Source organism: Cetorhinus maximus, chromosome 28 (genome assembly GCF_964194155.1).
Source record: "Cetorhinus maximus chromosome 28, sCetMax3.hap1.1, whole genome shotgun sequence".
NCBI lineage: Eukaryota > Metazoa > Chordata > Chondrichthyes > Lamniformes > Cetorhinidae > Cetorhinus > Cetorhinus maximus.
This window is the reverse complement of record NC_135906.1, coordinates 25,779,366-25,803,841: the sequence shown is the minus strand read 5'-3', so window position 1 is coordinate 25,803,841 and position 24,476 is coordinate 25,779,366. Positions and strand designations below refer to the sequence as shown.

At 45.7% G+C, this 24,476-nt stretch overlaps 1 protein-coding gene across 1 annotated transcript in view; it reads left to right on the top strand.

Annotated features, from left to right (window-relative positions):
- prkcsh (PRKCSH beta subunit of glucosidase II) overlaps window positions 1-24,476 on the top strand; it is a 74,768-nt gene that overhangs the window by 31,946 nt on the left and 18,346 nt on the right. The window contains exons 11-12 of the mRNA XM_078531452.1: window positions 2,116-2,206; window positions 15,138-15,207. Coding sequence (XP_078387578.1) covers window positions 2,116-2,206; window positions 15,138-15,207 — 161 coding nt within the window. The remainder of the gene's footprint in view (window positions 1-2,115; window positions 2,207-15,137; window positions 15,208-24,476) is intronic.

Here is a 24,476-nt window from a genome sequence, read left to right as displayed (position 1 = left end):
TGTGATATTGTTACAGTTCAATATGAATTGAAAAATCTCTCTTGAATTCACTCCCAGTCAGTAATTCAGTTTTATATAATAATTCAAATGAGTGCCTGAGGGCGTTCCTTTTGAAAAGGAAAAAAAAAGACTAGCATAAGCTACCTGGATATCCATGGGAATGTTCACCATATCCACTCGTGTTCAGTTTTGTCAACTAAAAATGGAGCATAGCTCTTCTGAAAATAGAAATAATTTTTCTTCATCCACATCAACCCCGAATGTGCTTCCTCTAGAAGGCCAGCAGTAAAATTTATCGAATTTTAAGGCAGCTTTTGAGTACCTGTTCACCCTGCACCCTTTGCAGCTGTCAAAGAAAATTATGTTTCGACTCTGAATCCTTGCTGTTTACCCAGATTCCTCCCCCCCCCCTCCCGCCTCCCCACCCCTGCCAATGCCCCACGACCAGATTTCCTCGCTGCCTTGGCTCGAGGCTGCTGACTCTCAGTTGCACCTCGTGTCGAAAACTCAAGGAAGGGCCGTGCCATTCTTTGTGTCTGTGGATGCGCGCCTCTCTGTGTCTGTGTCTGTTCATAGTGCAGCTCAGTTCTGTTCTCCGCAGGCACCCACCAGCACACTTTTTTTCAGCAAAGACACCAAACAGCATTGGAATCTGGCCTCCTTGCTGGTATACCTCGCTCGTCTCCCCTGATGGGGAAATGCCAATTGCAGCACCTCAGTGACTGTGCCAGTGGAGTCCACCAATTCACAGATTAGTATGGGAGAGCTCCCTCCTCTTGTAGGGCGTAGGGGCAAACTATTGGCTTTATACAGTGTAGACCATTAAAGTAATAGTGAGTGCTCACGTGGCTTATTTGGTAAGAGTACAGTGTGATGTCAAGCCACTCAGCAGGCAGTTCCTGGTTCAGTCACTCTCCTGTAGTATTTTGAATTGATTTCTGCTTCGGGGAGCGACTGAGGTGGCACAATTGGCGTAATTGTCCTTGGGCTAGATAAGGAGCATCCCTCATTGGTTCTGCTCGTCCCTGCCAACAAGTGTTGAAAAGTGCGGCTGTGAAAATGTGGGGTGAGAGCAGGGTGAGGCTGTGCTGGGCTGTGACATCCTCAGTGCTCAGATAACCTGCTGGCGCTTTGTGTGAAGAATGCCAACCAGGGCAAGGTACTGACAGACCGCAGGCGTCTACATGTCAGCATGAGTTGGCACCTTCAGAATCGGAGGAGCAAAATAAGGGAGAGGAAAGATTATGTCGAGGCTCCCTGGGACAATTAATATTGAGTGCGTACCATGGCTTTTAGCCCACTGGTTTCGTTATGTTGAATCTTGATCTGATTTATCTGTCAAGTCTAAATACTTTGCATCAAAATATGGTGAACCTGATTTCTGTGCATCTCACTTGAGAAAAAGATTATATCTCAGTAGAATAATCATGATCTCGTGCTGCTTTTTAATTAAGAATTCTTGCTGTTATCGTTAATTAATTCAGGTGTGTATGGATGCTGCCGGCAATAGTGGTAGGTTTATACTTTTTAGTATTAATTTTCAATAACAGCATTGCCAGTTTCCGCTCCCAGTGAATAATGTAGCTATGCAGATCTTTAAGGCCACAAGCTTGATTCCTGCTCTCTTCAGTTAGCTATTGTCAGCTTGAGTTGAGGAAGAACAATTTGGCCTCAGTGCTACGTAAGGAAATGCTGTCTCCGAAGTCGTCTTTAGTTACCTATTAATGTTTTTTTTCAATAAAAGTACACAAAGTACATGTACCAGGTTAATACACTATCAGATGTTGGGAGTCCAAGTTCAGTTTATTCAAGAGATATGTTAAAACATAACCTGATTTTGTTAATATATTTCCAAGTATTTTTGAAAACCCACTGCATCTTTTTTTTTATAAATGTTTAATTTACTTGCTGCTTAAATGCATGTGTAAAATGCACTTGATACTGGACTTCCCAATCTTAACTCGCAGTCTTGATTGGGTACCACTCAAAGTCCCTGGTGTATTGCTGGTCAAACTCTGGTCTCCCTGAAGACAACCTAGTTATTGAACTTTGGCCACTTTTAACATGATGTGTCAGTTCGTCTCCAGGACAAGTAACGATCCTTTTTCTTTATAGGACCAACCAGCCACATATTTTCCGGAAAAGCAAGATGCAGAAGAAGACAAAATGCCGGCATATGATGAAGAGACACAAGCTCTGATTGATGGTATCTTTCTTTTTTTTTTCCCTTTTACTGATCTAAAAAACTTTGAACTGAGACAAAGACTGTCATAAATTTTCCTGAGAGTGACGTTCCCACTTAGGCGCTCTCCTTCACCTCTCTTCCACCCCCCGACCTTCCCCCTCTACGATGAAGAGCAAACCTCTCCATTTCATTGAGAGATTACAGGTTCCAGACCTCACCATCTCTACCCGAAGAGATCATTATTGAGCTTGTGAAAAGAGTGTGTTTTTTCTCCTTATTTCTCAGGGGTAGGGGTGGGGGGGAATGTTCCACAGATTGACCTAGCATTGAATTGAAACAGCTACCAGCTCTGAAGCTTAGATCCTCAGCACTGGTGGCCTTAGGACTTTAATCTAACAAACCTCTGGTTAGAAGTCCTTCTATATGTGCCTTTTTTTATTTGTCCTGAAACCCTTTGAGATCTCTGTGCTCCTTCAATTCTGGCCTTCTGTGCAACCCAATTTTAATAGTTCCTTAACAAAAACAAAAATACCTGGAAAAACTCAGCAGGCCTGACAGCATCTGCGGAGAGGAACACAGTTAACGTTTCGAGTCCGTTTGACTCTTCGCCAGACATACGGACTCGAAACATTAACTGTGTTCCTCTACGCAGATGCTGTCAGATCTGCTGAGTTTTGCCAGGTAATTTTGTTTCTGTTTTGGATTTCCAGCATCCCCAGTTTTTTTGCTTTTATTTTAATAGTTCCTTCATTGGTTCACAAACCTTCAGGTGCCTAGGCACTAAGCTCTGCGATTCCCTCCCTAAACCACTCTGCCTTGTTAACACTCTCCTGGGACTTTTTAACCATATTAAAGGTGCTATACAAATGCAAGTCATTTATTGCCTTCCTCCCTTTGATTGGCTTGAGCCTTGCTATATCCTTGATTCCATGCTATGTAAATTATGATAAAGGAAATACCTGAGAGGATCTGCAGGAACTGTAGGAAAATACTACCTTCCGCAAGGTAAAAATTAGAGTTTCCGCGTGCTTGTTTTTGATCTTTTTTTTCTTTGTCAAGTTTCTGTCCCCCAACTCATTCCAGCCGTGTGCTCGCCTCTCAAATTGGGGAATCGTGGGAGTACTAATTTAAAGGAAGAATGCAAGATTCTGCACTTGCGCACAGACCTTAAAGCAAACAGTGTTTTATATAAGCTGCCAATATTTTCACGTTCCTTCCACAAGCATCTTCCCCTGTAATTTTTCCCTTCATCTCCTTGGTGTTGGCCCCTTCGCTGGAGTGCAGTGTACAAGTGACTGTCATCCTCAGATAACTTGCGTAGGTGGTCGTTGTTTGCAACTAAACCTCCATGGCAGAGGGGATCAGTACTAAACCTGGTGCACTGCCCTCGCTCAGTATCCTTCCAGCTGCGGTTCCTGAGTAGTGGCCCGGAGCGGGAAAGACGTCCGTTTTTCCCCTTCCCCATGTCAGCGCTGCTGCAGCCAAAGCGCAGCTAGCCTTTCACCATCCCAGCTGAGTCCGAGCCCTCGGGGAAAACTAGGGACTAAATCTCGGGACTTTTCTGTCTCTGGGTACGGTGATTTTAATCTCTCTTGAGATTTGGGAGGGCCCCACTTAACACTTGGGATATCCGACGACCGATGGAGTTAAAGTGGGTGTAATAATGAAATACGTTTGAAGTCCATATTAAAAATGATCCTGGACAGCTTGAAAATGCAGTGTCAGCAATGTTGTGGCAGTATAAACAGGGTGCATTTCCCTGCCTGTCTCATTCATGATCTGCATACAAACAATAACATCTCAGATTTATAGGATAGTGAAAAGTTCATTATATGCAAGTAACAAAACTTGCCGGTTTTAACATGGAACCGCAATAGTTATCCATGATGAAATTTTGGTAAACAATGGAACTTGCTGGATGCCTGAGAGTTCACGCATTTGCAGATTGCGTGCTGAAGAGTGACACTGAAGTGGTGGGAGTAAAGACCAGGAGAGCACAATTAGTGAAGGACATGAGGCGACAGCTTGCAAAGATTCTGTTAAAGTGAATAGACAGAACGATGGACAACTCGAGTGTCAATAAATCATAGCGCTGTACAGGACGGAAGGAGGCCATTCGGTCCAACAAATCTGTGCTGGTTCTTCAAAGGGAGGTTCCAGCAATTATTTTGTACATAACCTCAGACGTAGGAGTAGGCCATTAGGCCCTTGGAGCCTTCTCTGGCATTCAGCAAGATCTTGGCTGTTCTTCTACCTCAGCTGCACCGTTCCACATTATCCCCATCTCCCTTTAGTATCTAAAGATCTTTTGACCCCTGTTGAATAGACTCACTAACTGAACGTGTACAGCTCTCTAGGATGGAGAATTCCAAAGAGTCACAACCCTTTGAGTGAAGTAACTTCTCATCATCTCAGTTCCAAATGGCTAACCCCTCATTCCAGGTCTGTAATCCTGTGTTCTAGATTCCCCAGCCAGGGGAGATATTTTCTCTGCATCTAACCAGTCAAGCTCCTTAAGATTTTATGTTTCAATGAGATCACCTCTCATTCTTCTAAGCTCCAGTGCTTAGGGACTGATGTAATAGCTCTTTTTTCCTTGATAATTCCCTCCTCCTGTCCCCTGCTGTGGTATAGCTTCATAGCTAATAGCAGCTTTGTAATAGCCTTTTTTATGTGCATGTCTGTCCAGACATTGACAGATTATTCAACTGCTGGAGGCATCATAGCTGAGCCCAACCTGCCCTCACTGAATATTCACATGCATAGGGGTTTATTGCATTATACTTATCTCTCTCCCTCTCTCTCTCTCTCTCTCTCTCTCTCTCTCTCTCTCTCTCTCTCTCTCTCTCTCTCTCTCTCTCTCTCTCTCTCTCTCTCTCTCCCTCTCTCTCTCCCTCTCTCTCTCCCTCTCCCTCTCTCTCTCCCTCTCTCTCCACTTCCCTCTCTCTCCACCTCTCTCTCTCTCCACCTCTCTCTCTCTCCACCTCTCTCTCTCTCCACCTCTCTCTCTCTCCCCCTCTCTCCCCCTCTCTCCCCCTCTCTCCCCCTCTCTCCCCCTCTCTCCCCCTCTCTCCCCCTCTCTCCCCCTCTCTCCCCCTCTCTCCCCCTCTCTCCCCCTCTCTCCCCCTCTCTCCCCCTCTCTCCCCCTCTCTCCCCCTCTCTCCCCCTCTCTCCCCCTCTCTCCCCCTCTCTCCCCCTCTCTCCCCCTCTCTCCCCCTCTCTCCCCCTCTCTCCCCCTCTCTCCCCCTCTCTCCCCCTCTCTCCCCCTCTCTCCCCCTCTCTCCCCCTCTCTCCCCCTCTCTCCCCCTCTCTCCCCCTCTCTCCCCCTCTCTCCCCCTCTCTCCCCCTCTCTCCCCCTCTCTCCCCCTCTCTCCCCCTCTCTCCCCCTCTCTCCCCCTCTCTCCCCCTCTCTCCCCCTCTCTCCCCCTCTCTCCCCCTCTCTCCCCCTCTCTCCCCCTCTCTCCCCCTCTCTCCCCCTCTCTCCCCCTCTCTCCCCCTCTCTCCCCCTCTCTCCCCCTCTCTCCCCCTCTCTCCCCCTCTCTCCCCCTCTCTCCCCCTCTCTCCCCCTCTCTCCCCCTCTCTCCCCCTCTCTCCCCCTCTCTCCCCCTCTCTCCCCCTCTCTCCCCCTCTCTCCCCCTCTCTCCCCCTCTCTCCCCCTCTCTCCCCCTCTCTCCCCCTCTCTCCCCCTCTCTCCCCCTCTCTCCCCCTCTCTCCCCCTCTCTCCCCCTCTCTCCCCCTCTCTCCCCCTCTCTCCCCCTCTCTCCCCCTCTCTCCCCCTCTCTCCCCCTCTCTCCCCCTCTCTCCCCCTCTCTCCCCCTCTCTCCCCCTCTCTCCCCCTCTCTCCCCCTCTCTCCCCCTCTCTCCCCCTCTCTCCCCCTCTCTCCCCCTCTCTCCCCCTCTCTCCCCCTCTCTCCCCACCTCTCTCTACCTCTCTCTACCTCTCTCTACCTCTCTCTACCTCTCTCTACCTCTCTCTCTCTCTACCTCTCTCTCTCTCTCTACCTCTCTCTCTCTCTCTACCTCTCTCTCTCTCTCTACCTCTCTCTCTCTCTCTACCTCTCTCTCTCTCTCTACCTCTCTCTCTACCTCTCTCTCTACCTCTCTCCCTCTCTCTCTCTCTCCCTCTCTCTCTCCCTCTCCTCTCTCAGTCTGCTGGTGCTGAGGCCAGTTGTTGATGTCCCCGTTATTGCTCTGTCTGAGATCACCCTGTACAGATATCAGACTTTGGCCCTTTTACTTACTGGGCTGTTGGATACCTTTTCGACTTTTTAAAAAAAAACACTTGGTTTAGACAGAAGTAAAAACAGCATCTTTATAAAAAAAAAAAATCCCCTTTGGGTAGTAATAGTCACAACATCGATTTAGATGAGAACTGACAATTCATCAAAAATTAAGTGTCATTTCCCATGAGGGCATGTCCCTGCAATTATAGAAACAAAACACAAGGTGAAACCCTGCAGGGTCACCACAGGGGGGCTGCAAGTTGTCTACACATTTTAGTTATACCTGTGATAAGTGGGCAGCTGAAGGTGCCGCGCCACTTTATTTACAGCTATCTCACTCTTTGTGGTTTTCAGGTGTGTCGCCGTTTAATTCATATGGGGTGTCTGGTGCTTGTTTACACACTGCAAGCACAAAACTGAAACCAGGGTTGCTGCAGGTTGAGACCTGTTTGGCGGGATGAAGTCTGAACCCAGAAGGCGGCCCAGTTAAGCTGCTTGTGGGCGAGGGAAATGCAGGATGGTAGTCGCGTGTGTGATTTTTTTTTTTTGTCCTCGCCGCTGCTTTGTATCCCGGTGCATGCAGGACATGACATGTAAATGGTGACGCCTGTATCTAGGGGTTTTTTTTACGGATCGCAAGTTAGCAGCGGAGACCCCCTCGGAGGCATCGTGTTTGCGAAGCTGCTATGCCCGAATGAACATGTTGCACAAATTAATGATAGAAAGAAGTGAATTTTGAGAGGGCTGAAATTAAACACACTATTGAAAATACACAGGAGAGCTCAGGTTCTGATTGACTTGCTAAATCTTTTTTGTTTACGCACACTTATACAAGCTCCTTTCTCGCGTGGACGCTTTAACATTCCCTCAAATATTGGCTATTTTTGTTGGGGGCGGCATATGCCATGGCCAGTTTATATGATATCTGTAAACGGGCGTTGACAATGAGCTAGCTAACCTACTGGGTTGAAGAAATGTTTGCCTTTTACCCAGTGTTGGATACTCCATTGCTGTGTATGAATACTTTTTTTTTTACTCATTGCAGATTTCACATCCACTTTTTACTGCTTCTACAGCCTAATGCCAGAACGCAGAATAGATGGTCTAAGTAAAGCTGAGTTTCAAATCCATGTCAAAACACACACATGCTGGAAATGCTCAGTAGGTGTGGAGAGAGAAACCGAGTTAAAGTTTCAGGTTGGTGAGCCTTCGGGAAGCGTTGACGCTTTTCCTATCCACCGACGCTGCCTGACCTGCCAAGTATTTTCAGCATTTTCTGTTTTTTTCAGTTTAGATTTCCAGAATCTGCAGCGTTCTGCTTTTGTTTCAAGCCCACATGTCATTACTTATTTGAAACTTGCTTCGTACCCTCTTACTGATGAATTCTGCAGGCTTTGGGCACCCACTTGGCTGCCCAACTTGATCTTTTTTTCATCTACTCATGGGATGAGGGCTCCAGCGTTTATTGCCCACCCCTAAATGCCCTTGAGAAGCAGAGCTGAGCTGCCTTCTTTGACCGCTGCAGTCGGTGTGGTGAAGATGCTCCCACAGTGCTGTTCGGGAGGGAGCTCCAGAATTTCAACCCAGTGACGACGAAGGAACCATGATATGTTTCCAAGTCAGGATGGCCTGTGGCTTGAAGGGTGCAGTGTTCCCATGCCCATGTTCTTCTAGGTGGGCGAGATTGTGAGTTTGGAAGGTGCTGCTGAAGGCGTCTTGGTGAGTTGCTGCAGTGCATCTTGTAGATGGCGTACACTGCAGCCACTGTGTGCTATAGTGGAGGGAATGAATGTTGAAGGTGATGGATGATGGTTTCAATCAAATGGATTGCTTTGTCCTGGATGGTGTCAAGCTTGTTAAGCATTGTTGCACTCATCCAGGCGAGGGAAGAGCATTTCATCACACTCCTGACTTGTACTTTATAGATGGTGGACAGTCTGTGATAATATGGGAGGGTATGAGTGATTAAATAATAAAAAGGATTCTAACTTTCAAAAGGAAATGGAGTTTCTGCAGCACATCTTGCAACACTGACCACGGTGGGTTGGTGATGGAGGAAGTGAATGTTTAAGATGGATATTGGGGTGCCACACTCCTGACTTGTGCCTTGTAGTTGGTCAGCTTTTGGATCGCTCGCCACAAGTTGACCAACCTCTGATCTGCTCTTGATGCTATGGTTTGTCTAGTTAACCCCCCCGCCACCCCCCAACAGCCCTTCCCATGGTGGTGGACTTGATGGCGGTAATGCCATTGAATATCAAGGGGAGATTAGTAGACACACTTGTTGGAGATGACCTCTGTCCATTTAGGTAGAAAGTAACATTCCCACTGCACATCAGCTATGGCCTGGATGTTGTCCAGGTTTGCTGTGTGCACGGGCAAACTGATTCATTACATGAGGAATTAACGATTGCATCTGAACACTATAATGATCATCGAGCATCCCCACTTTCAAATGGTACGGTGGAGGGCAGGCAAATGAAACACATGAAGAATATTGGGCCTAGGGCACGGCCCAGAGTTAATATAATGAACAATTTGTCCTGTGTTTTTTTTTTGGACCCCATCAATAGCTAATGTCGTGAATGTCCCTAATGAAGATTTCTGATATTGGAAAATTCATAGCCTTGCGCTTAGGGTATCACCACCTTCAGTTAATGTGGCTGCTGTTGATCAAGCCCAAATTTGGATGTTTGCACTGTTTGTTTCAGAAATGCTCTGCTTAGGCAGAAGAGATTCCTGACTTTTAATGCCGTGAAGCTGATCACTGTCGAATTCAGCTTGGATTTGTGGTGAGCGAGTAGGGTTTCTAGGAAGACAGCAAAGCAGGAATAGTGCGGGCCCAGTACAATCAACCCTGGGCCAAACCCGTGAAGTTTGAACAACCAATCAAACGTCGTCCAAAGCTTGGCCTAGATTTCGTCTCCAGTTTTAAATGAATCTCCGCTTCCGGCAGGGTCAGCCTCCAGGATTAATTTGTACCGGGCTTCGAGTGAATCTGCAACACCAGTGTGGTCTGTTGCCTCCTCTCGGACATGTCGTTCAGCTAGACAGGAGAGCGTGACACTGTGCCGCAGCTCAGATCAGTACCTCAGGGACGGCCCTCAGCTCACTTACTGACAATTGGCAATTGCAGTCGTGTTGGGTAGAATTATAGGGTCGGAAAAGAGATGGTCTTATAACAGCAAGATACTGCGGATGCTGGAAATCTGAAATAAAAACAGATTATGGTGGAAACGTGTAGCGGATCAGGCAGCATCCACGAAGAGAAGCAAGTGTTACACATTGATAAAAGCAAAAAACTGCGGATGCTGGAAATCCAAAATAAAAATAAAAATACCTGGGAAAAACTCAGCAGGTCTGACAGCATCTGCAGAGAGGAGCACAGTTAACATTTCGAGTCCGTATGACTCTTCAACAGAGCAGCTGAACAGTTCTGCTGAAGAGTCATACGGACTCGAAACGTTAACTGTGTTCCTCTCCGCAGATGCTGTCAGACCTGCTGAGTTTTTCCAGGTATTTTTGCTTTTGTTTCAGTGTTACACGTTGATGACCTCCTACCAGAACTGGGAAAACTTATAGAGGTAACACGTTTTAAGCAAATACAGAGACGAGGGGAAGGAAAGACAAAAGAGAAGTGTATGGGAGGGGGTGGTAGATGGGAGGCCAGCCAAAAGATCATTGGAGTCTGGAGATGAGAAAGGCATGGATGAGGGTTTCAGCAGCAGATGAGCTGAGCTGAGGACGCAGTCAGGTGAGGTTACAGAGGGGGAAGCAGGCGGCCTTGGTGATGCTGTTGGTATGTGGTGGGAAGCACACCTCGGGGTCAAATGCAACGTAAGATCGCGAAGAGTCTCATTCAGTCGCAGGTTGTTGCCAGGGAGAGGGACGGAGTTGGGTGGCTAGGAAATGAGGTTTTGAAGCAGGGAACAACCACGATGGTTTTGGTCTTCCCAATATTTTTAGTTGGAGGAAATTTCTGCTCACCCGATACTGGACATCAGGCACGCGGTCTGACAGCTTTGGGACGGCGAATGTGTGTACAGTAACAACATCCCTTTGTTGTGCAGGCCTCTCTCTGTTAGATATTCATTTTAATTGATCGCACAGGTGTGATTTACGGGATTATTTTTGCCTAAACAGCACGGAGAGTAGTTTCGAAGAAATTTTGGATTTCGCTCGTCAAAAATTCCGGTTTCCAAATCGGACGTTGCGAGAGGAGAACGTGAGGGGAACGCGTCCGCTTTCAGCTTTTCTATCGTTTCGTTTCCTCGCTGAGCAAACTCTTGTTCTGAGAGGTCAGGACAAGGAGAGGCCACTGCGGGCCTCACTGTTCTACTTCAGCAAAGCGGTTACTGCAGCAGAAAACCGCTGGCAGTGTTCCTTTTTATTTCTGCTTCCTTGCTTTATCCTCTTTATCTTTCATTTTTAAGCACATCAAAGGACGGGTCAGGGCTGAGCCAGCAGCTTTCTGCCAGCACTTATCCTTGTACCAGGATAGTTTTCAGGCTTGCATCTCTGAAAGTGACCTAGATTTGCAGAGCAAGTCCGCTGGATACCAATTCATTTGACGAACCGAGGAGATTTTTTTTTTTCTCTCTCTGTGAAGTTCAAGGCCTGAAACTACAAAATGAGCTTATCTGAATTTTTTTGATCCAAGTACATAGACTTGACAGAAGGAGTCAATTTTTCTTTCTGCTTTGGGCTTATTTGCCTTGTAAATATCTGTTTGGTTTCTATCAAATCTCCGAGTAATGGAAAATTATTTTCGATGGAAAGAAAGTGGAGGCTCCTTAAGTTGTGGGCTTCGTTTACAGCTGCCATCTTAAATACGTTTTAGTTTTGAAATGGAGGACGTGAATAATACCTGTTTTACTTTAAAGAAGCCACAGAATCATAAAGAATTTACTTCATTATGTCTTGCATTAGCAAAGCGCTGGTAGTAATGACAGGGCTATTTTGTACTTCTTCCAAATAGGTAGCAACTTACAAGCATTGTAAGCTATTACAAGTCCCAGGAAGACGTGCCAAAAAGGCTAAAAGCTGCTCCTGAATGCAGAGGGGATGAGCTGTGGGGAACATTCAGGAATCTGCTTTACAGGCTGGAGAGAAGGTGGTTAAGGAGGCATTATTCACTGTGCATAAAATATTCAACAATAGATAAATTAAACCCAGATTATTACTTCAAAGTGAGCCGAGAAGATAGGACAAGAGCACAGAAGTGAAAACGAAGCAGGGGAGAATGATGGATGTTTGAAATAATCAGGGCCTTGGAAACTGAAATATTGCAGCTAGATTCTGGGATGGAGGAATTATATATTACTGAAGGACTTAAGTTTTGTGGACGGTCCGCGCCTGACTTTTTCCGATGTTCGTGTTTTCTTAATTTATAGCTGTCTGATTTTTCGTAACGATGCACTTCTGAGTCGCACCTGGTCTCCGTCAGCTTCTCGGCAACATTGCCAAATTAGTGTGGCGGGGTTCTACTTACTGGATTAAATCCCTTAAGACTCTTGACAACCGTCAGTGAAGAGAGTATATCTCCGTCCCCACCTCCCCCTTCTCTGCGTGCGCGCTTGCAGTTTGATGGAGGAGGGAGCCCCATATTGAGGATTATAATTGAACAACTTGAGAGAGGAAAAAAAAAAATCTAAATTGTTAATCACAGAAGACCTCGGTATATTTAGTCGCTTCCCTGTCAAACAGTGAAATTAGTGTTATGTCTTAACCTGTTTTTTTTTCTCCCTCTCTCCCTCTCTGAAATTCTGACCCAGTTGATGACCTGGGGTGAGACACATCAATCTGTCACTTTACTGGCAGGCAGCCTGGCACCTACTGCTCCTGAAACATAATATGCACGAGATAACCTTTTTTAATTATTGAATTTAGCCCCGTTTCCAGTCAGCGCAATGTTTCATTTCATTTTTTAAAAAAAAAATCATTCCGTGCACATGTGCGCGATTTTCATATGAAGAAATGGATTTAGCCTGTTGTTTTTTATCCCCCAAATTTCTCTTTGCGTAGTTTTTTTTTAATAAAAAAAAAAATCGATCGTCATGAAATATGGAGTAGCTGTGTTCCCAGAAGAGAAGATGGTGCTTGTGTAAGTGGCCGTGTCAGCGTGCCTAAAGCTGATGTCATTGTCTCGGAGGACAGCAGGTGCGAGTTCCTGCTGTGAGGATAATGCAGCATTTTCCAATCTAAATTGCTGGCTCTCGGCTCAAGGCTGCAGCCTTTGTGGCACCACATCATGCTGGAGCCTGGCCCTGCTGTGAGCATGTAGTTACACACTTGAGACCCATTTAACAGAGGTTTTTTTTTTTAACCCCTCAGCTACTAAGTTTTTTTTATATGGAATGGTTCCAGTTCCCTCTTCACCATTCAATAGTCTGTAGCGTAATTATTTTCTACTTTCATTATCCTCATCAAGCACCATCTTGCTTAAGACTTCAGTTGCTTTGCCAATTCTGAAACTTGCTGTTGACTTGTGGTAAATGCTGATGGAGTAGCGGTCCGTGTCATAACATTCACCTGTAGATCCAAGCTTGGCTCATTTGTAACGCTCTCACCTCTTGACCCAGAAGGTCATTGGTTCCAGTCCCATGCCTAGACTTGGGAACATTCTCTGGGCACTGCATTGTCAGAGGTGGTGTCTTTCAAGTGAAACATCAAATCGAGCCTCCCTCTCCCCCTCCCTCCTCACTGGCTATTGATGATTCAGTGGCACTATTCAGGGAAGTGTATGGAAGTTGTCCAGGTATCCTGATCAACACTTACTCATCTACCAACATCATCAAAAATAGATTAACTGGTCATTCATCATAGCTACATTTGCCTACAGAACAGTGATGACATTTCAAAAGTAATTGATTGGCTGTCAAGTGCTTTGGAAAGTTTTGAGGTAAAAGGTGCTATATTATTAAGGAACTTAGTGACTAACCCTTTAACTGTGTTTTTTTGTTGCCAGTTATCTATCTTCCCCTTTCCCATAACTCTTGCTGGACTCTCGCAGCCATCCTTCATATGCGCACCCAATGAATACCAGTAGAACATTGGGTAGTGGAGGGCATTGTTTCTGAGCTAGGCCTTTTTGTGAACCTGCATTTTCCAGCTTGGGCCAGTGGCTAGTGATCTGGAGGAAGCCTGTGGCTGTTTCTTTGGCCTGTTTAGTTCATGGGCGCTGGGGCATCCCAACCTTAGCCAATTCCAACCAAGGGCTATCTCAGCTGAGACGGGGGGAATTCAACTGGAAATTTTCTGTCTTCACTGCCTTGCTGCTGCACTAGGGGGTCATCGTTATCCAGTGCATAATCAAGGGAGTACTCAATTCTTAACCTTATTTACTTGATCTAGCATTGCATTCTGGTTGATGTGTCTCTTGTTGTGTGTAGAACTATGGAATTTGGTGCATAAACAGCCCCAAGACTATTTTTTGATAACTCTCATTGTCCCATTCCATTAATGAATCTGACTGGATTCCCACCCCCCCCTCTCTGCCTGGCTTGTGAAACCGTATTTACCCTTGGCTTTACAAGCGAGAAGGTACGAAACATCTCGTTTTGCGTGAAGCTCCATGTGTAATTCCTTACTGCTGGACAGTCAAGATAAATGAGGGAGACGTACTTGATGTGGAGCGAGGAGGGAGGAAGACAACTCGAGGCAATTCCTAGTTATATAGGATCTGAGTTTGGAGCACAGTAACATGTTCATTAGTAAGGAAGCATGAATTTATGTTTGCATGGCACTTTTAATGTTCTCAGGATGTTTAACAATACGGCCAACAAATTACCGTGGGAGTGCAGTCACTTGTAGACTAACATGCCAGCCAATTTGCATGCAAACTGCAATGAGATCACCTGTATTTACTGGTGTTGGTTGATAAATTTTTGCCAGAACAATAGGAAATCGACCCTGCCCCACTTCAAATAGTTTGGTGGGAACATTTGCATCCACCTGAGCAGAAAGGCATTTAACATCTCATCCGAATAATGCAGAAACAGCCTCCTGTTAGGAGCAGCAATGTAAATCGGTTTATGACTGATGGAAATCGAGCAGAATACCTTGAGAAGAGGAGGAGTATGACTGCCGGAGAGGTGCTGGCATGTATGTAGCCATGCACATTAATGCTAGATAATCGCAGTTCCATTATAGGATTCATTGTCTCCCGGTATGCAGCTGTGCGGCCGTATTTCTAGGAGCTGCCTCGTAAACTAGTCATGCAGAAGCCAGATTGAAAGTAAATAATTTCAGCTTTCCGAAGTGACTGTTTCGTAAGGTGGTGGGGAAGAGGGGGGGAGAAAGCTTTTCCTATTTTTAGAATTTCAGGCTACTGCTAGACACGTGGCTCCCTTTGACACCTCTGCCAGGAGCGGTGCACCCCCCCCCCGCCAGTTTCTTGAGAGGTGCTTGAATGATGACTCACTGCCTTTTTGGAATATTTGGACGTCTAACTGGTTGCAGCACGCGGATAAGTCAGTGTTTTGTGCCATCACAGCAGATTGTGTAATAGAACCTGTATCGTTTTATAAAGCACTTTGAGACATTCTGACGCGGAAGGCGTTCTGTTCACGTTGGCATCATCACCTTTATTTACGTAGGGGTGCTGACCAATGCCTTCCAAGAACATTTACACCTCTGTGTCACAACAAAAGTTGTCGTGTTTCTTGAAATCCTGCCCAATGCTGTATTAACCCTACTTCCTGGTTACCTGCATCTCATTCTATTTTCAGCCGCTGAAAAAGCACGAAATGAGTTCTCTGAAGCCGAGAAATCGCTGCAGGAGGTGGAGAATTCGATCGGGTAATGTACCTCAGATATATCTTTTAAAAGATAATCAGCTGTTTGATATTCAAGGCATGGTGTCTGACATTTCCAAAAAAAAAAAAATCCTGAAACATCCTCTGAGGTGAGAAAATCTCTCCCTGAGAAGCCACAATAGCATCTGTGGGCTCAGAGCTTGAAAGAGTTCAAAAACTTGAATGCTCTGCCTTTTTTTTTTGCCAGTTTTCCCATTGGAGCTGAGGAATTGCACATGACCTTTTGAAGGTAATATTACTGTTGGACTCCTGTTTTCATAAGGACTAATTGGTGTTCGGTGGGGGCAGGGAAGAGGTAGGAAAGGATAATGGCGAGCTGCGGTAAAAGTTAAGGCAGAGCGTAAAGGATCTATGTTACAACCTATTTGTGCTGTTAACTAACTGAAGGCATTTGACGTAGTTAACTTGGGAGGTAATTCCCCAACCTGATCTGTCATCAAAGATCTGGATGAAAAAGGTACCCTTTTTTTGTAAAAACATTAACATTAAATAATTGCTGCGAATCGAGTGAATTCTTGTGCTGTGCTGCGCTGATATAAGAATCGCTGAGTCTATCCCAAGGGGACAGAATAAACTTTACAAAGCCACATTCTAATCTGACCCACAAAAGACCCAGCCAGATATGCAATGTTTTTAAGGCTTCTGTTTGTTGGTTCACTGTTTGTATTTGCGATTGCCTGTAGTGTAAACGCACGCGATGGACAGCACTTGGGCTCTCCGTTATGAGGTGCATCTGAATGCCGGAGTATTGCATCAGCCACTTCTCACCTTGAAACACTTTGTCAGTTGAACTGAATGCAGCCTTTCCTTTTTGAAAGGGAAAACTCCCTTTGTATAAGCAAGTCGGAACCTACAGTACGCCTTTGTCTCAAAAAAGAATTGAGCAAAGCAACACGTTTTTTTTTTTTGTTTTCTTGAAATCTTGCCATACTTTTGTTAATCAAAGTCCGATCAGTATTACGCTGAAAATGGCTATACTTCATTTGTAAAAACAAAAAGCTACTGCGGATGCTGGAAATCCAAAACAAAAACAGAATTACCAATTCTGTTTTTGGATTATACTTCATTTGTGTTGAGGCTTACTGGGTTAGAGCTGAAGGAAGTTCAGTTCCATGGTCATTGGGCATGTTCAGTTATTAGTCTGCCTATCTGAAGTTGTCAACACAACATCTGACCATTTCTGCTCTGCTAATTAAGCTCCATCCTATGTTCTTGAGAATCTTTGTTTTGCGACGTAGACATACACGTGGCGTGCGCCCCTTATTCAACCTGCTGCATGTAGTAAGCTGCACACTTCAGCCATCAGGTAGGGCTTCATAAGCATTCGAACCCCATTCTTGTACCAACAGCGTCACCAATGCTTATGGAGGGAAACTTGCCTTGTCCTGAGCATATGTGGGCAAAGCCAATAGGTGATCCAGCAGTTAGCAGCAAATATAGGAGTGAACGAGCTTTATTAACTTTTTTTGCATCTGAGCAGTGTTGAAATCTAGATTCAGCTTGTTCAGTGCTACCTCAAGGAACAACACCTCATCTTTTGACTGGGCACTTCTTATGTTTGTTCATAGGTTGTGGGCGTTGCTGGCTAGGCCAGCTTTAATTGCCCATCCCTAATTGCCCTTGCGAAGGTGATGGTGAACTGCCTTCTTGAACGGCCGCAGTCCCTGTGATGTAGGTACACCCACAGTGCTATTAGGGAGTGAGTTCTAGGATTTTGACCCAATGACAGTGAAGGAACAGCAATATACTTCCAAGTCAGGGTGGTGAGTGACTTGGAGGGGAACTTGCAGTTGGTGGTATTCCTATGTACCCGCTGCCCTTGTCCTTCTAGCTGGTTGTGGTCGTGGGTTTAGAATGTGCTGTCTGAGGAGTCTTGGTGAGCTCCTGCACTACATCTTGTAGATGGTACACACTGCTGCCATTGTGCATTAGTGGTGGGGAGAGTGAATGTCTGTAGGTAGGGTGCCAATCAAGCAGGTTGCTTTTTCCTGGCTGGTGTTGAGCTTCTTGTGTTGTGGGAGCTGCACTCATCCAGACAAGTGGAGAGTTTTCCATCACACTCCTGACCTGTACATTGTAGATGGCGGACAGGCTTTGGGGAGTCAGGAGGTGAGTTACTCGCTGCAGGATTCCTAGCCTCTGACCTGCTCTTGTAGCTACAGTATTTACATGGTTAGTCCAGTTCAGTTTCTGGTCAATGGTAAACCCCAGATGTTGATAGTGGGGGATTCAACGATGGTAATGCCATTGAATGCCAAGAAGAGATGGTCATTGTCCGGCACTTGTGTGGCATGAATGTTACTTGCCACTTGTCAGCCCAAGCCTGGATATTGTCCAGGTCTTGCTGCATTTGGACATGGACTGCTTCAGTACCTGTGGAGTTGTGAATGGTACTCAACATTGTACAATCATTAGCTAACATCCCCACTTCTGACCTTATGATGGAAGCAAGGTCATTGATGAAGCAGCTAAAGATGATTGGGCCTAGGAAACTACCCTGAGGAACTCCTGCAGTGATGTCCTGGAACTGAGATGATTAACCTCCAACAACCACAACCATCTTCTTTTGTGCCAGGCATGACTCCAACCTGATTCCCATTGACACCAGTTTTACTAGGGTTCCCTGATGCCACAGTCAGTCAAACACTGCCTTTATGTCAAGCGCAGTCACTCTCATCTCACCTCTGGAGTTCAGCTCCTTTTTCATTATTTGAACCAAGGCTGTAATGAGGTCAGGAGCTGAGTGACCCTTGCGGAACCCAAACTGAGCATCAGTGAACAGGTTATTGTTAAGCAAGTGCCACGGGATAGCACTGTTAATGACACCTTCCATCACTTCTCTGATGACCGAGAGTAGACTGGGCAGTAATTGGCTGGGTTAGATTTGTCCTGCTTTTGGTGTACAGGACATACCTGGGCAATTTTCCACATAGCAGGGTAAATGCCAGTGTCATAGCTGTACTGGAACAGCTTGGCTAGGGGGCACGGCAAGTTCTGCAGCACAAGTCTTCAGTACCATTGCTGGAATATGTCAGGGCCCAGAGCCTTTGCAGTATCCAGTGCCTTCAGCTGTTTCTTAATATTACATGGAGCGAATCAAATTGGTTGAGGACTGGCATCTGTGATGCTGGGGACCTCCGGAGGAGGCCGAGATGGATCATCCACTCGGCACTTCTGACTGAAGATCGTTGCAAATGCTTCAGCCTTATCTTTTGCACTGATGTGCTGGGCTCCCCCATCATTGAGGATGGGGATATTTGTGGAGCCTCCTCCTCCAGTGAGTTGTTTAATTGCCCACCGCCATTTACGACTGCAGAGCTTATATCTGATCCGTTGGTTGTAGAATTGCTTAGCTGTTGTCTGTCGCATGCTGCTTATGCTGTTTGGCACGCAAGTTGTCCTGTGTTGTAGTTTCACCAGGTTGACACCTCTTTTTTAGGTATGCCTGGTGCTGCACCTGGCATTCCCTCCTGCACTCTTTTGAACCAGAGTTGATCCCCTGGCTTGATGGTAATGGTAGAGTGGGGGATATGCCAGGCCACGAGGTTACAGATTGTGTTCGAGTACAATTCTGCTGCTGATGGCCTACAGTGCCTCATGGTTGTCCAGTCTTGAGTGGCTAGATCTGTTTGAAATCTACCCCATTTAGCACGCTAGTATTGCCACACAACATGATGGAGGGTATCCTCAGTGTGAAGGCAGGACTTTGTCTCCACAAGGACTTGCTGGTGGTCACTCTTACAAGTACGGTTGTGGTCAAGTGAATCTGTGGCGAGCAGGTTGGTGAGAATGAGGCCAAGTATGTTTCCCCCTCTTGTTGGTTCCCTTACCACCTGCCGCAGACCCAGTCTAGCAGTTATGTCTTTAAGGACTTGGCCAGCTCGGTCAGTATTGGTGCTTCCAACCACTCTTGTTGATGGACATTGATGCCCCCATCCAGAGTACATTCAGCGCCCTTGCCACCCTCAATGCTTCCTCCAAGTGGTGTTCAACATGGAGGAGCACTGATTTGTCAGCTGATGGAGGGCGGTACGTGGTAATCAGCAGGAAGTTACCTTGCCCATGTTTGACCTGTGCCATGAGGTCTGGAGTTGATTTTGAGGACTCTCCGGGGCAACTCCATCCCAATTGTATACCACTGTGCTGCTACCTCTGCAGGCTGTCCTACCGGTGGGGCAGGATGTATCCAGGGGTTGTGATGATGGTGCCTGGGACATTACCTGTGAGGTATGATTCCATGAGTATGACTATGTCAGGCTGTTGCTTGTCTGTTCTGTGGGACAGCTCTCCCAGTTTTGGCACAAGCCCCTATATGTTAGCAAGGAGGACTTTGCAGGCTCGATAGGGCTGAGTTTGCCATTGTTGTTTCCGGTGCATAGGTCGATGCAGCGTGGTCTGTCTGGTTTCATCCCTTTTAGGCTTTGTAGCGATTGTGATACAATTGAGTGGATTGCTAGGCCACTTACGAGTCACCCACATTGCTGTAGATGTAGATTTCCTTCCCTAGTCTTTCTTAGTTTCTACAGCAATCGACAATGGTTTTCAATAGACTTTTAATTCAAATTCCACCACCTGCTGTGGTGGGATTGAACCCAGGTCCCCATAGCATTTCCCTGGGGCTCTGGATTACTAGTCAAGGGACAATACCACTCTACCATTGCCTCCTCCCCCCACTTTACAGTCTTCTGGACTCAACGTTAAGTTCAGCAATTTTGGGAAGTAACCTCTGCTCCCATTCTCTTTTTTTGTTTTTCTTTGCTGGTTTCACACTCTCATTTCCCTGACTTTGCTTTCAGGTGGCAGCTATTCAGCATCCTGCCATTTACACCTCCTCTAGACACTGCTTTCCTTTCTTGACTTGTCCCATTATCACTCCTTTTGGCTTTGCACCATGAAACCTCCTGTCATTTAATCTCTCCTGCCGTCCACCCTATTGCAGACCCTTTCCTTTATTGTTATTCCCGCTCTCCTCCCTTTCGCTTGCTCAAAACCCATTATGTTTCTAACTTTTCCCAGTCCTGTTGGAAGGCCACAGACCTGAAACGTTAACTCTGTGTGTGTGTCTCTCTCTCTCTCCACAGATGCTGTAGACTCGCTAGATATTTTCGTTGTTTTGCGTTTTTTTTTAATTTGAAATCTGGACTCATCGCTGAGGGTCTCCTTACCTCCTTATTTGCCTTTCTATTTTAAACCCAACTTTGCCTGAACACTGCTACTTTTTTCTCCTCCTACACTTCGATAGTGTTGTACGTCAAGGGCCTTTGTCCTGTGATTTGACTTCCCAATAATGAAACATTTCAACCTCTTAAGACTTTTAAGTGCACATAACTTGGCGTGTGTCCTCTTGGTGTGATTTCCTTTCTGAATAACTTTTATGTTCTGACCTTTGTACTTTCGTTGCTATTGTTGTCCTCAGCTCTGTTGTCATATTGGAAAAAGTAGTCCAGGATGTGGCATTATTCTATTTTGTTAAGGGAGGTGATTATTACCGAGGACAGAAAACCCCAGGATTGTTTCTGTGACATTCCAATACATTGTCACTGCTGGAGGGAAGTGGTTGCTCGTAGATTCATAGATGTTTACAGCACAGAAGGAGGCCATTCGCCCCATCGTGTCTGTGCTGGTCAGGTGAGGAAGGTTTTGCTGGACTAAAGAAACCTGCCTATTATTTTGTAGGTCGTTAGATATTTTTGTGGTTTTGGCAACATTCCTTTGAAAGGAAATAAGTATTTTGGTTTGGGAGGGTTGTGTCTGAGTGAGATTGGCAAGTAGATTAGTGTAGATGGAATAGTGGGTGCAGCATGTAAATCATCGCACGTTGCAGAACCTGTCATAGTCCTGTGCTGGCAACATTTAGAGATTGTCACCTGTGATGACATGCCACCATGCTGGCCTAGAATTGTACATTATTTCTCAGTGAACCTAGACCCATGTATAATGAACCTTTTATCAAGTTTTCTTATATAAGGTACTAGGGACCAGGTGTGTTTTTAAAAAAAAAAATGTCAGGTCAAAGTCCAGCTCCATTGTTTTTCTTCACGTGTTTTGCTTACAGAGTTCTGTGTGCAAGGAAATATAAGGGAATCGCCACTCAAAGTAACTTGCAGCACTGGACTGACTATTGCATTATAGCCAAGAAGGTGTTCATTGATGCCCTGGTGAATCTCAGCGGCCCACAGATTTTCCAAATAAAGATACTCGAACTCTATGTCTTGCATCCATCAATTAATTGTGGGTGCTGTTAGTCTCAATTTCAGATTTCACATGCAAGACTTCAGATAGAAACGAGCAACCTCGAAACTTAATAATATTGAATGAGGAAAATCCAGTGGTAGGGAAGTGGATGTCTAGATAACAGTAGAACACTTCAAGAGCAACGACAGTGCTTATATTTATATTGTGCATAAATATAATGAAATGTCCCAAGGGGCTTTGCAGAAAGTATGACACTGAGTCTCATTAGGAGATACTGGGTCAGATGACCAAAATCTTGGTCAAAGAAGTAGATTTTAAGGAGTGTCTTAAAGGAGAAAAGCAAGGCGGAGAGGTTTAGGGAGGTAATTCAGAAACTTGGGGCCTAAGCAGCTGAAGGAATGACCACCAGTAGCGGAGGGATTAAAATTGGGAATGCTCAAGAGGCCAATAGATGAATGCAGATAGTCCTGAGAGTTGTGGGGGCTAAAGGAGGTTATAGAGATAGGGAGGGGCAAGGCCATGGAAGGATCCGAAAGCAAAGACGAGAATTTTGAAATGAAGGCATTGCTTGACTGGGAGCACGAGGTTGATAGGGGATCAGGATTTGGTGCGAGCCCGGACACAGCAGAGTTTTGAATGACCTGAAGTTTATGGAGGATAAAACGTGAGACTAGCCAGGATCGCAGTGGAATACTAGAGAGCTGATGAAAGCAGGAATGAAGGTTTCAGCAGCTGATGAGCTAAGGCAGGTAAAGTTGGGCGATGTTACGGAGGTATAAATAGGCGCTCTCAGTAAAGGCGCGAACCATGTGTTCGGAAGCTCATCTCAGGTCAAATATGACACCAAGTTTGTGAACAGACTGCTTTAGTCTCACACTGTTGCCATGGAGAGGATGGAGTCAGTAGCTAGGGTTTGGAGGGGGGAATTAAAAACAATAGTTTTAATCTTCCTAATATTTATTTGGAGGGAATTTCTGCTCACCCAACACTGGATGTAAGACAAGCAGCCTGATATTTTGGCAACAGCGGAGGAGTCAAGAAAGGTGGCAGTGCGGTAGCACTGGGTGTCATCAACGTACATGTGAAAACTAACACTGTGCTTTCAGATGCTGTCATCAAGGAGCAGCATGTAGGTGAGAAATACGAGAAGGCCAAGGGTAGATCCTTAGGGGACGCCAGAGGTAATGATGCAGGAGTGGGAAGAGAAGCCATTACAAATTAAACTCTGGCCGTACGAACATACAGACGTACAAATTAGGATTAGGCCACTCGGCCCCTCGAGCCTGCTCCGCCATTCAATAAGATCATGGCTGATCTGATTGTAACCTCAACCCCACATTCCTGCCTACCCCTCCGATAACCTTTCATCCCCTTGTTAATCAAGAATCTCTCTAGCTCTGCTGTAAAAATATTCAAAGACTCTGCTTCCACTGCCTTTTGAGGAAGAGAGTTAAAGACTTTAGATCCTCTAAGAGAAAAAAAATCCCCTTATTTCTCACTTAAGTAAGTGACTCCTTATTTTTAAACAGTGACCCCTAGATCTAGGTTTTCCCACAAGAGGAAACATCCCCTCCACACCCACCCTGTCAAGACAGCTCAGGATCTTAAAGGTTTTGATTAAGTTGCCTCTTACTCTTCTAAACTGCAGTGGATACAAGCCTAACCTGTCCAACCTTTCCTCATAAGACAACCCGCCCATTCCTGGTATTAGCCTAGTAAACCTTCTCTGAACTTTTAATGCATTTACATCTTTCCTTAAATAAGGAGACCAATACTGTACACTGTACTCTAGATGTGGTCTCATCAATGTCCTGTATAATTGAAGCACAACCTCCCTTCCTTTGTAATCAATTCCCCATAATAAACGATAACACTCTATTAGTTTTCCTAATTACTTGCTGTCCCTGCATACTAGCCTTTTCATACACCAGGGCACCCAGATCTCTCTGCATCTCAGAGCTCTGCAGCCTCTCACCATCTGGATAATATGTTGTTTTGGTGTTCTTGCCAAAATGGACAATTTCACATTTGCGCACGTTATACTCCATTTGCCAGATCTTTGCCCATTTAACCTATCTATGCCCCTTTGTAGCCTCCGTATGTCTGTTTTTTATTGTTCATTCATGGGATGTGGCCTTCGGTGGCTGGGCCAGCATTTATTGTCCATCCCTAGTTGCCCTTGAGAAGGTGGTGGTGAGCTGCCCTCTTGGACTGCTGCAGTCCATGTGGTGTAGGTACACCCACAGTGCTGTTAAGAAGGGAATTCCAGGGTTTTGACCCAGCGACAGTGAAGGAACTGCAAAATATTTCCAAGTCAGGATGGTGAGTGACTTGGAGGGGAACCTCCAGGTGGTGGTGTTCCCATGTGCCTGCTGCTCTTGTGGTTCTAGATGGAGGTGGTCATGGGTTTGGAGGGTGCTGCCGAATGAGCCTTGGTGAATTCCTACCTATCTTGAGGACCCAGCACTGATCCCTGTGGCACACCACAGCCAATCAGAAAAAGACCCATTTATGCCTCCTGTCTGCTTCTGTTAGCCAGCCAATCTCCTATCCATGCCAATATGTTACCCCCTACACCATGAGCTTTTACGATAACCCTTTATGTGGCACCTTGTCAAATGTTTCTGGAAACCATTTTGCTCTGCCTGATTGCCTTGAATTTTTCTAAGTGCCCTACCATACCGTTTTTTTTCATAGCTTCTAACATTTAGATATATAAGAATGGACCAGATAAGAGCATTTGGGTAATTCATTTGTTTCTTTTTGACATAAATTCTATATTTTTTAAACTCCTCCTTCGCGTGTCAAACTTTAAAATAAAGCAGTAAGTTTCTCCTTTTCACTCCTGAAGGTAGTGACTGTGTCCTGGGCCCAGCTCCGAGAGTGCCCCTTCAGGCCTTCGGTTCTTTGGTCATGCTATAGGCCACTTTGCTGTTATCATCGCATGAGGCATCACAGCTAGGAATGATCTTGTCCCCATCTTGACATTCGCATGTATACTCCCAGCAGGAGTTGTTGCATAGTCACCGGAACTCCATTCCACTTTACTTTAATGTT